This window comes from Chanodichthys erythropterus, chromosome 17, assembly GCF_024489055.1.
Source record: "Chanodichthys erythropterus isolate Z2021 chromosome 17, ASM2448905v1, whole genome shotgun sequence".
In the NCBI taxonomy this organism is placed as follows: domain Eukaryota; kingdom Metazoa; phylum Chordata; class Actinopteri; order Cypriniformes; family Xenocyprididae; genus Chanodichthys; species Chanodichthys erythropterus.
The window spans coordinates 5823720-5837500 of record NC_090237.1 but is presented as its reverse complement, the minus strand read 5'-3'; the positions used below and the strand labels follow the sequence as shown (position 1 = coordinate 5837500).

General features: G+C 37.5%; 3 protein-coding genes across 4 annotated transcripts in view; all 3 read left to right on the top strand.

Moving 5' to 3' along the window:
- Window positions 1-848, top strand: part of tiam1b (TIAM Rac1 associated GEF 1b) — an 81787-nt gene extending 80939 nt beyond the window's left edge. For both annotated transcript variants that reach the window (XM_067364917.1, XM_067364916.1), the window contains one exon: window positions 1-848. This exon is cut by the window's left edge and continues 1236 nt beyond it. The gene's annotated coding sequence lies outside the window, so the exon portion shown is untranslated.
- A 6891-nt stretch (window positions 849-7739) lies between these two features.
- On the top strand, window positions 7740-8414 carry LOC137005218 (claudin-8-like). Its single transcript, XM_067366036.1, has one exon. The coding sequence runs from the start codon at window positions 7740-7742 to the stop codon at window positions 8412-8414; it is 675 nt and encodes a 224-aa protein (XP_067222137.1).
- Window positions 8415-11330: 2916 nt separating this feature from the next.
- LOC137005217 (claudin-4-like) lies at window positions 11331-12238 on the top strand. Its single transcript, XM_067366035.1, has one exon. The coding sequence runs from the start codon at window positions 11357-11359 to the stop codon at window positions 12236-12238; it is 882 nt and encodes a 293-aa protein (XP_067222136.1). The 5' UTR covers window positions 11331-11356.
- Window positions 12239-13781: the final 1543 nt, after the last annotated feature.

Genomic DNA, 13781 nt, shown 5'->3' with positions numbered 1-13781 from the left:
AGTTCACCCAAAAATGAAAATTCTGTCATTTATTACTCACCCGCATGTCGTTTCACACTCGTAAGACCTTCGTTCATCTTCTGAACACAAATTAAGATATTTTAGTTGAAATCCGATGGCTCAGTGAGGCCTTCATAGACAGCAATGATATTTCCTCTCTCAAGATCCATTAAGGTACTAAAAACATATTTAAATCAGTTCATGTGAGTACAGTGGTTCAATATTAATATTATAAAGCAATGAGAATATTTTTGGTGCGCCAAAAAAACAAAATAACGACTTATTTAGTGATGGCCGATTTCAAAACACTGCTTCAGGAAGCATCGGAGCATAATGAATCAGCGTAATGAATCAGCGGTTCGGCGCACCAAAGTCACGTGATTTCACGATCCGAATCATGAACCACTGTACTCACATGAACTGATTTAAATATGCTTTTAGTACATTAATGGATCTTCGGATCATCTGATTTCAACAAAAATATCTTCATTTGTGTTCTGAAGATGAACAAAGGTCTTACGGGTGTGAAGCGACATGAGGGTGAGTAATAAATGACTATTTTCATTTTGGGGTGAACTAACACTTTAACTTACACTCACATTATAGAAGACGATCCGAGCCTTTACACAGACAAAATGTGTACAGTGTAATTTATTTTCTAATTTCCCTTTTCATTTGTTTTATGTTTTAACAAGTTTAAACAAGCAACTTTTGGTTGGTGTTTTAAAATTCCAAAATTTGCTGAATGCAATCAAGAAAAGCCACTGGAAAATATTTTCGCTGATAATGAATTCTAATTGAAAACATTCCCATTGAGCTATAGAGACTGCATTTTTATTTTGTACATAGAGCTGTGGATTGATATTATATCAAATAAACTGGTTTCGTACATATCCAAAGCCGATCCCTGTGATTCATGGATGCTTGTTCATGTCCAGTATGTCTTTACACATTTCCTCCAGTGTTAATAAGAAGCGCTCGTGTTTTGATCTGCATGTGTGATCTTGCCCTTTATGCATTAAAGTTACATGTACGGCACTGCTTGGCACCGATGACAGATGGAAGTGCCAGGATCGCTCCGAGCTGAATGTTTGAGCGGAAGCTCTGGAGTCATGAGTGAAATATAAGAGGAGTGAAGCAATCAATCTTTCAGCGCTCAGATGTATGTGAGATATACGAGCTGATAGAGTTCCTCTCCTCGGGCCGGAGTGACATCATCAGACCACACACACATCAGCTGTGACAGAAGACGGCACATCATTTATAGAAATTAATTCATGAATAATTAAGTAATCTGAAGAAATAATGATCTGTTTTTCAGCTTTACGTAGCATTTAGATCAGAATCAACTATGTAGGTTAATGAAGGTAGATTTTAACCTCCTGAAGAGTATTTTTCTTAAAAAGTCACATCAAGGGCAAGATCTCACTCATTTTTTTGCTGTTGTGCATGTTTAATTTTATAATATTCAATAATGATCTTTTATGAACATTTTTGTATGATACTTTTTAGCTGTTTTGAATCTCATAATTGTTGTACAGCTGGAAATGTATTATTTATATTAAGATATACAGTGGGTACGGAAAGTATTCAGACCCCCTTAAATTTTTCACTCTTTGTTATATTGCAGCAATTCGCTAAAATCATTTAAGTTCATTTTTTTCCTCATTAATGTACACACAGCACCCCATATTGACAGAAAAACACAGAATTGTTGACATTTTTGCAGATTTATTAAAAAAGAAAAACTGAAATATCACATGGTCCTAAGTATTCAGACCCTTTGCTGTGACACTCATATATTTAACTCGGGTGCTGTCCATTTCTTCTGATCATCCTTGAGATGGTTCTACACCTTCATTTGAGTCCAGCTGTGTTTGAATATACTGATTGGACTTGATTAGGAAAGCCACACACCTGTCTATATAAGACATTACAGCTTACAGTGCATGTCAGAGCAAATGAGAATCATGAGGTCAAATGAACTGCCTGAAGAGCTCAGAGACAGAATTGTGGCAAGGCACAGATCTGGCCAAGGTTACAAAAACATTTCTGCTGCACTGAAGGTTCCTAAGAGCACAGTGGCCTCCATAATCCTTAAATGGAAGACGTTTGAGACGACCAGAACCCTTCCTAGAGCTGGCTGTGGCCAAACTGAGCTATCGGGGGAGAAGAGCCTTGGTGAGAGAGGTAAAGAAGAACCCAAAGATCATTGTGGCTGAGCTCCAGAGATGCAGTCGGGAGATGGGAGAAAGTTGTAGAAAGTCAACATCACTGCAGCCCTCCACCAGTCGGGGCTTTATGGCAGAGCCTCTCCTCAGTGCAAGACACATGAAAGCCCAGAGTTTGCCAAGATGGTGAGAAATAACATTCTCTGGTCTGATGAGACCAAGATAGAACTTTTTGGCCTTAATTCTAAGCGGTATGTGTGGAGAAAACCAGGCACTGCTCATCACCTGTCCAATACAGTCCCAACAGTGAAGCGTGGTGGTGGTAGCATCATGCTGTGGGGGTGTTTTTTGGCTGCAGGGACAGGACGACTGGTTGCAATCGAGGGAAAGATGAATGCGGCCAAGTACAGGGATATCCTGGATGAAAACCTTCTCCAGAGTGCTCAGGACCTCAGACTGGGCCGAAGGTTTACCTTCCAACAAGACGATGACCCTAAGCACACAGCTAAAATAACGAAGGAGTGGCTTCACAACAACTCCGTGACTGTTCTTGAATGGCCCAGCCAGAGCCCTGACTTAAACCCAATTGAGCATCTCTGGAGAGACCTAAAAATGGCTGTCCACCAACGTTTACAAATCCAGGTGTGAAAAACTTGTTGCATCTTTCCCAAAAAGACTCATGGCTGTATTAGATCAAAAGGGTGCTTCTACTAAATACTGAGCAAAGGGTCTGAATACTTAGGACCATGTGATATTTCAGTTTTTCTTTTTTAATAAATCTGCAAAAATGTCAACAATTCTGTGTTTTTCTGTCAATATGGGGTGCTGTGTGTACATTAATGAGGAAAAAAAATGAACAAATGATTTTAGCAAATGGCTGCTATATAACAAAGGGTGAAAAATTTAAGGGGGCCTGAATACTTTCCATACCTGTATATTTCTAAATGAATATAATTAGATATTTATATAGAGATATGTATAACATTTATTTATTGATATATGTATATATTTTTTCAACTATTATATAAAAAAAATATCCATCTGCCCAGTGGTCGAAGGTGGTACCATATTTTTGCATATAAGTGCATATTATGTATGCGAAAATGTTATTAAGAGTGTAGAACTGAGATATTATGCATACAAAATGCACGTTTTTGTGTTTTTACAGCAGAATATGTGGAAATCGCCTCAAGACGAACTTTCATCTGACACGGTTTTTTAAGTTCATTATGTTCCTTACGTTTCTGTTTTATTGTTGAAAGTAAATTATTTTTGACTTTGTCTATTAGATTTTACAGTACACAGGAGAAGATAATATTTTGACCTTTAATCTTTGACTTGAAGGATTCGAGTCGACAAGAGAAAAGTGAGTGGTATTTACGTGAAAAGCGTGATTATGTATACGTTTTATCGTGTAAAATATAACCTTTATTTATTCATTTATTTATTTTTATTTAATGGATGCTGTGTTCATTTTGTATTTTTTCACCGGGTGATTTTGATGTTGAACGTGCAGTTTTACACAGATGCACAAGATGGCGCGCAAACATTTCGTGTAAATATGAACATCTGAGGAACGTTTTCATTTACTTCAAATATAAACATTGATCTTTCTTTTTCTTTTTTTTTATAAAAATCTAATTAAATGTCCCGTATTTATTTTGCGTGTATAGGCCTAGTGGTTTTCTCAATTGAAGTAGGAGTGAGTTTCTACTGTCTACAGTAAAGTAATAGGTTAAGAAGTGTTGTCTCATAGGAAAAGTGTGATATTGACAGAATACATTATATTAGTCATATGTTTTAAATAAATGTCACTCCTCTGAGGTTGGACTTCTGAGTTGACATATGAAACTCAGTCACAGATGAAGTCACAGCGGTCCGACCCGTCAGACAGGTTTGAAAGTTTCTGTTGACTCTTCAATTATAATTCACAGTGTTTTACATGAACATTAGTGACATTTTAGCTCAGGTGAGACAAGCTTCTGCTCTCTGTGAGCTCCTGTAAACATGATCTAATATGTTCAGCCATGATATTTATCTGAATCCTCTGAGTCCAAGTCAAGAAGTTAAACTTGTTGTACAAAAGAAACAGATCATATAGTCATAAAACTATTTTTTATAGTTGTAACTCACACACATTTCATGTCACCTAGATATAATCCAGGTACAAAGTGAAGTTTTATACCTGCCAGCAGAGGATGAACTGAGAACATTTAGGACACTTTTTTACTAAGAGAGAAACTGTATTTTGCATCATTTTTATTATAAGTACTTTTGTTCCTGATATGGGATTATGTAGTTGCCTTGTTCTTGCATAATGTTGGCAAACAGCATCAATCATCATAATATACTGTACTGTCTTATATGAGCATCCGACTCTCAGTGAAACTGCATGTCACAAAAATGTTTTGTTCTTCATATTTTAATTTTCGTGGCTTAATGCATGGAAGATTTTAAAAACTTTAGGCATCCTAGATAAACATCTCATTGTAAATTGAGGTAAAAGTTTAAACTGTCTTTTGTTCACGCCACTCAGAACAGCAAGATTCATATTATTGTTATTAAAATTAGATTTATTCTGTGTATTATGATGTTCTGTCTTTACAAAAGTAGCGATAACTCTTTTATTTACCCGCCAAAGTTAATATATTTCCCTTATTTCCTTTTTCCAGTCATTTATGATTTATTTGATAAGGATTGTTTTTTAAATATTTTTTTGATGTTTAAAATCTAATATTTTTCACTCAAACTTTTCTACCTGGATAAAAATATTTTGGATCTTGGCGCATATATATCTATATATATATATATATATCATTTTTTTTTTTTTTTTGGTTTTTATTTATGTAACATTACTTAAAACCTATATGTATAACGCATTATAAAAGGAATAATGTACATTATAATGCATTATATCTGAGACTGAAGGTAACAGATGTGGTTGTTTATTGACACAGCAGAGTATACAGAGATGCAGGTGAGTAAGTGGATGATGGTTGAGTGATAGATAAGTGATACTGTCCTTTGTGCTTGTAGTGATGAAGATCCTGGGCGATGATGGTGAGACGAGACGCTGGAGATGGAAGACACTCAAACACAGACTTAAGTTGGAAAACAGGAGGAGACTTGGAAACGCTGGAGACAGTTAAGTATATCGACTGGAATCCTTGAGGTAAGCATGGAGGTCAGTCTTAATGCAAACGAGACCGGACAGTCACTGAGTGAGTGTGAGTGTCTTTTAACTGGTGCGTGATTGGGATGCTGATTGAGTGCAGGTGCGTGTGATCAGTACTCTGGTGAGGGAGTGCGCTGTGATTGGACGGTGTTGGAGCCTGGCGTCTCTGTGACAATATCATATTCATAAATAATTGTAACCATAGTTAAAATGCATTATAACATTTTCAGAATCCTTGTTACATCTGAAACTAGTTGTGTGTCATGTGTTTTAAAATAATATATAATAACACTTTACAATAAGGTCTCATTTGTTAACATTAATTAATGTATTCGTTGAAATGAACTTTTAATACAAAAACAGTTGTTCATTTATTGTTCATGTTAGTTCACAGTGCATTAATTAATGTTAACAGATACAACTTTTGATTTTAAAAATGTATTGTTCATGTTCATTAGTTCATGTTAACTAATGTAGTTGACTATTGTTGACAAATGAAACTTATAATTGTGTTATAATGAATAATAAATATGGTTACAAAAATGAGATCATACAATGCATTACAAGGCATAATTTAGCCAGCATTTTTGATCATTTTCCCAAAACTTTCATGGCCCTCAGATTATTTTGTTGTATGATTATCTGAACCTGCAATATTTCAAATGATGTCGGCACCGATGGCCTCATGGGCAACGCACCGGTATGTAATGTCAATGCGCTTCGGGCGAACGAGTTCGAGTCCCGGCTTGTGGTCTTTTCCCAATCCCGTCCCCCTCTCTCTCCCACTTCGCTTCCTGTCTGATCTCTGTCCTATCATAATAAAGGCAAAAACGCCAAAAACGCAAAAAAAAAAAAAAAAAAAAAAAAAAAATATATATATATATATATATATATATATATATATATATATATATATATATATATATTTCAAATGATAATCAAAACATAGATCGAGTCCAACAACACCCCCAAAGCTTTACAGTCCTGTACCTCTTCCTGGGTTGACATTTCATTCAGTAACGTTAGGCAGTTATATGCTGTTTAATGTTTAATGATCACTTTTTTTCTGTCTTTTTTTTACGTGCATAATCAATGCTTCATTCGCTTGTTTCTGCTTCTTATTCGCCTGTGTTTTGATCTGGAGATTCTGTCAGAGTTACCAAGTTTGCGTAACAGAACCTACCAAACCACAGCCAAAACTAACTCAAACGCGATCCGGGAGGGGGTTCCCTGGTAAAAATTACCCCTCTTGTTTCTGGAAGGGTAAAAATCACGTTCTGGGGGGTAACAATTTAGTTCAGGCAACAGTGTAAAAGTTTTGTCAATTTTGTTTTGTCAATTAAAGAGCACGTTAGTAATATGCGGCTATATATGCAGGTGTAATATACAGCTATGGAAAAAATTAAGAGACCATTCCAAGTTCAGAAATCAATGTTAAGTGGTCTCTTAATTTTTTCCATAGCTGTATATGTGCGTTAGTAATATGCAGGTGCTCAACATGCGTACATTCTGCTTATTACACACACAGGGACGCTCAGCAGCACACAAACATGCCAAATATTAAAAATAAAAGGATTACAGTGTAAAAGATTATTATTGTGTGCATAAAGATAAAAATGCTTTGGTGGAATCCGGCTTGTCCTGTAGATGGTCTGTTCGTGCACGAGGTTAAATCCGTTTCCTCACTAGAGAAGCATTCCATTTTTCCGCTTGCAAATTCCGCCATGGCGTGAGCTCAACTGGCTTTCAAAGGGAATGGGAGTTTAGACTCTGATTGGTTTATTGCATGTTATGCCTAAAACACACCCATTACTCATTAAGAGAATATGGAAAACCCTTTTAGACCATGCACCGGGTGCACTGACCATTTTTCCTGTCCTTATTTTTATGCCTTATTTCAAATGGTTTTAAATCATATTGCATAGTGCTATGGCGCAATGCACTGTAAAAAATGATTGAGAGTACATTTTACTCTTAAAAGAAAATACTATTTCAGCCTTTCGACTTTTTCACTTTTAATTCAATGTCTTACTTGCTGTTTCTTTGTAATTAATTGTGAAATTTACTAGCGATTTCTGAGTGAAAATGTTCTACATTCCGAATTCTCCAATGTGGTTGAGAACCACTGCTTTTAGCTCATGTTGGCCTACACCATGTGTTTAACCAGTAGAGCAGTTACTGCTGTTGCAACAGACGCATGAAGTCACAGACTTCCATTAAAAACAAAACCAAGTCCATCTGTCATCAGCTAACAGAAACCAGCGTTACCGCATAGCATGGATGGACCAAACCCCTCCTACCTCATTCCTGTCAGATAACCCTTATACATCTGATCAAACGCTGGCGTTTCACATCATTTCTGCTCACAGTCAACGTGAGTTCACACTGTAGTCATGAGGGCTAAACTGGAGATCCTGGCCCTGGTGCTGGGCGCCATCGGTCTGGTAGGGACCATCGCAGTGACCGCAATGCCGATGTGGAAGGTTACGGCGTTTATCGGGCCCAACCTCATCGTCATGGAGGCGCAGTGGGAGGGGTTATGGATGGCGTGCATACGGCAGGCGGACATCAGAATGCAGTGCAAAGTCTACGACTCGCTGCTCATCCTGCCGGGAGACATCCAGGCGGCCCGCGGGCTCATGTGCGTCTCCATAGTGCTCGCCGTGCTAGCCGTCCTGGTGTCCGTCTGCGGGATGAGGGGCATAGACTGCTATCAAGATGACAGCAGGGGTAAGAATGTGATCCTGCTGGTGGGAGGCTGCCTGTTCGTCGCCGCCGGCCTCGCCACTCTCATTCCCGTCTCCTGGTCAACTCATACCATCATCCGAGACTTTTACAACCCCCTGGTGCTGGAGTCGCAAAAGCGGGAGATCGGACAGGCGCTGTATGTGGGCTTCGCCACGTTCTTGGTTCTCCTGATTGCTGGGGTGATATTGCTGTGCCGTTACGCCCCCCGTGAGAGGAAGGACGAGGAGGACGGGCCGTACGTCCCGGTGGAAAAGGACAAAATGAGCATGTTGGAACGAACACCCTCTTCTAACTCTTACTGGAAGAGTCAGTATGTCTGACCGAGATAAATGACTTCATTCAGTCCAGTTGTTTATTTAAGTGTTAAATCTTTTATTTTTATTTCTTTTAAGTCTTGTATGTGTCTTTGTTCTTTGTTGCCATCTTGGCCAGATGAATCTTGGAAAATCTCAGTGTGTTGAAATCTGGTTAATTACATTAAATGTTATTCATTAACTAACTAAATGTAAGTGATTGTATATTATATTTTAATACATTTAGGGTTGAATTGATTGTAGTTCTGTTCTTGTAAGGAAAAACTGTCCATACACTAAATAATGATTTACCTATAGCTATTTTTAAACTAAATCATTCAATTATGAAATGAGACTAAACAAGCTGTCATGGTAATCATCAAAAACTCATTATTTGCAAAAAAAAAAAAAAAAAGATTCGTTTTTGCTTTTTATGATCAAATATTACATTATATGTATGAATAAATATTATACTATAACATATTTTTTTGTAGTTCTGAAACACTGAAATTTTTAAACTTTTATATCTGATTTATTCAATTATGAATGAGACTGAACTAGCTGTCATGGTGATCATATATATATATATATATATGTGTGTGTGTGTGTTTACTTTTATTATCAATTATAAATATTACTTATTATCTATTATTTGTACTTAAATTCTGTACTATTAAATGTAATAATTGTACTATTGCAATTGTAAGATTGTATTGTAATATTAAATATGGAGCAGCAATGTGGAGCAGCTCGGATCATTTTCCCGTGAAATAATTTGATGAGAAATGCTTGAGTTCATAATAAAATCTTTGACTTTTGATCGCAGAGTCTTTTCCTCAGGAGAAACATCTGAGAAGCTGAAGATTTCAGCAAAAGTCTAAACTCGCTCTCCATTTAATGTCTTTGCTGTGTAGGAGAAATTTTTGGGATATTAAATAGTCTTTCCTTTAGGTTTGATGCATGATTCTTTCATTTTGGCATGCTGTGCTTTTAAATACAGTCAATTGCATTAATCAGATTCACTCCACCCAGCTTTGTAAAGAAAGTGGACAGGATGAAAAAACATTGCTGAAAAAAACTAGCATGCCGTCTGCATGAGATTTGCATCTGACATGTTTAGATATTTTAGCAACACCCACATGCATTTATTTACTGTAAGTGAAACTAAATGTAAACCACACCGACACCAGACTGCTGATAGATGGATTAGATATCTACAGATGGGAGACTGTGTGTGTGTGTGTGTGTGTGTGTGTGTGTGTGTGTGTGTGTGTGTGTGTGTGTGTGTGTGTGTGTGTGTGTGTGTGTGTGTGTGTGTGTGTGTGCTTTTGTTTATATTACATTGTGGGGACCAAATGTCCCCATGATGTAATATAAACCTGAGTTCACCTACATCGTGGGGACCAGCCAGCGGTCCCCACAATGTAAATGGGTTTATAAATCATATAGAATGAGTTTTTGTGAAAAAGTAAAAGTTTGCACAGTTTCCTGTGAGGGTTAGGTTTAGGGGTAGGGGCAGGGTAGGGGGATAGAATGTACAGTTTGTTCAGTGTAAAATGCATTGAAGTCTATGGAAAGTCCCCACAATTCACAAAAACAAACATGTGTGTGTGTGTGTGTGTGTGTGTGTGTGTTTTGACACTTAGACCTCTCAGGTTCCACCCTTCATCACTTGTTTAATAGCCGATCTAGTTGTGTTTCTTACCTGGAAACGCTGTATACCTGTAACACACCTGACCTCTCACTGAGATACAGCAGCTGAAGAAAACAGCACAAGCTCAGGGGCTTCATGGGAAATTTAAGTTCAGGAACCTCTTGAAAAAATAAGTCAGAGATCTCCATATGAACTAAAACATTTCTCGTTAAATTCTTCCAAAAGATTAAACATGATCTGAGCTGCTGTCATTTTATTGCTCTGTACTCTTAATGGATGTAAACTATTGACTCGTTTGTTTTGTTTTTTTCCTAAGGATTTTTAAGAAATGTAAATGAAATATTAAGAGAAACACAATTCTGTTCTCCTGAGCTATAAGTAAAAGCAATACAATTTTATAGATATATGTTAAATTGCATGAAGTAATTTTTAATATTTTGTATATAATTTTTAAATAAATATAAAGTTATTTTTCATATTATTTTTTCTTACACCTACAGTGGGGAATCCATTTTTGGAATCCATTAATTTAATTGGCTAAGCTGGATAATAATAATTTATTTATTTTTATTGAATTATATTGTTTTTATTTTGGTTTTGTTAATAATAATAGTAATTGTTATTATTGTTGTAGTTGTTATATGAGAAATAAATTTGTATATACCCCTTATGAAATGTTAAAACGGTCATATTTGAACTAACTTTAATATATTTTCTTACACAGTGGAAAGATTGAGTATGTTTATTTATGTTTCATTTTTATTTTTATTTATATTGTATTAATTTATATTATTATTATTAGTAGTAGTATGTTACTGTATTTTGATGATAACTTAAGCATTAAAATAGTTTTATGTTTATTATTTTTTATTTATATTATTAATATATTTTATATATTATATTATAATATATTATATATTGTATACTATTTATATTATTATTTATTTGTTTTATAAATTGAAAATTACCTTGAAATCTTCCATTTAATTAAATTTAATTAAATGTAATAAATCTTAACTACACTCCAACAAGCTATTTTTGTGTTTGCATTCTCAATAGAGTGTTCATTTTTAGAAGCCACCTAATGGTAGAATTTGAAAATAGAAGTCATTTGTTTGAACATTTCAAGTATCACTAGTTTCCTTCAAGGGGAATATCAGATGTTCTAGGAGCAGATGAACCAGTCTGATCACATAACATCATTAACATTTTTTTTCTTGGCTGTAAATACGTGTCATCTGGATCTTCCGGTCTCATTTGAGAAACACCACAGTGAAGGAGAGCCGCATTCTGTGTCTGATTCTTCTCGACCGTCATGTCTTACACGGCCGGGTCTTATATGGCCAAGTCCTATGCGGACAAATCCTACGGGGGCAGTGTGTACACGGGCTATCCGGATGAGAAGTCGGCGAAGGATATGTATGAGGCGCAGCTCAAGAACGAGAAGAGGAAGAGACGAGAATCCATGTGCTGTGAGGTGGTGGCGCTGGTCATAGGCTTTCTCGGACTGATTGGCGTCGCCGCCGTCACGGGCCTCCCGATGTGGAAGGTGACGGCGTTCATCGGGGAGAACATCATCGTGATGGAGACGCGTTGGGAGGGCTTGTGGATGAACTGCTTCCGGCAAGCCAACATCCGTATGCAGTGCAAAGTCTATGATTCTTTGCTGATTCTTCCGGCCGACCTCCAGGCTGCCAGGGGTCTCATGTGCACCTCCGTGGCTTTGTCTACTTTCGCCTGCATTGTGTCAGCCGTAGGAATGCGCTGTACCCGCCTTGTGGACTCCCGTCCCAAGACCAAGCACATTGTTTTGGTGAGTGGAGGGTGTTTGTTCCTGGCTGGATGCTTGACCACCATCATCCCTGTGTCGTGGACGGCTCACGTGATCATCCAGGACTTCTACAACCCCTTGTTGATCGACGCCCAACGCAAAGAGCTCGGGGAGGCCCTCTACATCGGATGGGTCACTTCGGCTTTGCTTTTCAGCGCCGGGGTGATTCTGCTCTGTCGACATGCACCACGGACACAGGACAAAGTGGACATGGCTGCTGTGATGTATCGTGCCGGATCGGCCCCATATAACTACTCCTACAGGCCTGGATATGGATACCAGCCTGCATACGGATACCAACCCTCATATAACTATCAACCGGCCTATTCTCCCGTCCCGACGGTCTATAACCCACCAAGAGTCTGAAACACACAGTGAGTGCTGCACTTTACCACTAAAATCTCCCATAGAGACTCTGGTGCAGAAAGAACTTGAATTGGGAACGATCTGCATTAACATTCAGAAGAAAACAGGACTGACGGAGCCTCTTTGTTGATTACATACGGCTGTATATGTGATGCTTGATTTTGAATGCATTTCCTTCTTGCCAATATTGTAAAAGACTGTTCGTAATTTACATGTGTACAAAAATAAGATGAAATGTGCTAAAATTAAAAACAGCATCGTGGGATATTTCCACACAGCATTTAAATGATTTAATGTTGACTCTTTTTTTTTCACTTTGTACATTTTTAAAGCACTGGTTTGACTTTAATTGTATTGTATTGTAAAAAGATTAAAAAAAATAAATGAGTAAAAAGAACAGTGGATATACTAGTTCCTGGTCTGTAGTCTCAAAACATTCCCTTCCAGGATCTGACTGCATGATTTTGCTGTTTTTTTCAGCTGAGTTTTGGCGACGCTGGTCGAACCAGTTGAGGTGGTTTTCCAGTGTTTGTTTCTCTTGTGATGTCAGAGGAAATGTTCCACAACCTCAAAATGTCACACCCCTAATGCAAATTTACCAGCAGACATGAGCGACACTGAATTTGTGTTTGTGTAACGAAAAGAGATGTGCAAGTGATATAAAATGTAATTGGAAAAAACAGCTGATGCATCAAAACCATAGTATGATCTAAACTCTCCTCTGGACTTGCTGATGAAAAGTAAATGGTCACAGTTACTGTCAGCCATCTTGTAGAGAACTGAAGCTTGATTTTTTTTACATTGTCTGAAGAAAATGTGAGTGGTGCTTGACCATACAAAGGTTGCTATAAAGCTGCTAAGGTGTTCTGAGTGTTATCTTTGCATGGAAATCATCACATAACAACATGCTAAAAAAAATCAGCATCAAATGCTTGCTAAGGTGTTCTGTTTGTTTTTAGTATGTTCATTTGCCCCAGAAAACCCTAGCAACCCCATAGAAACATGCTAAACCCCCTCAGAACACTTTAGCAGATGCATAGATACATGATAAAAAATACTCAGTATCAAATGGAATTGCAACCATACAAAGGTTGCTAGGGTGTTGCTATGCAGCTGCTAAAGTGTTCTGAGCGGTTGAGACCCTAGAAATCCCACATGCTAAAATACCCTAGCAGCTGCTTAGTTGCTTGTGCTGGGTGGTTGCCCCAGAAAACCATAGCAATTGCATAGTAACATTCTAAAAAACACTCATAACCTCTTTAGCAATTGCATAGCAACACCCGACCAACCACATAGTAACATTCTAAAAACCACTCAGAACCCATTAGCAGCTGCATAGCAACACCCTGGAAACAGCAAAGTAAAATTCTAAAAACCACTCAGAACCCCTTAGCAGTTGCATAGCAACACCCGATCAACCACATTGTAACATTCTAAAACCCACTCAGAATCCATTAGCAGCTGCATAGAAACACCCAAGCAACCACATAGTAACATTCTAAAAACCACTCAGAACACCTTATCAGCTGCATAGCAACACCCT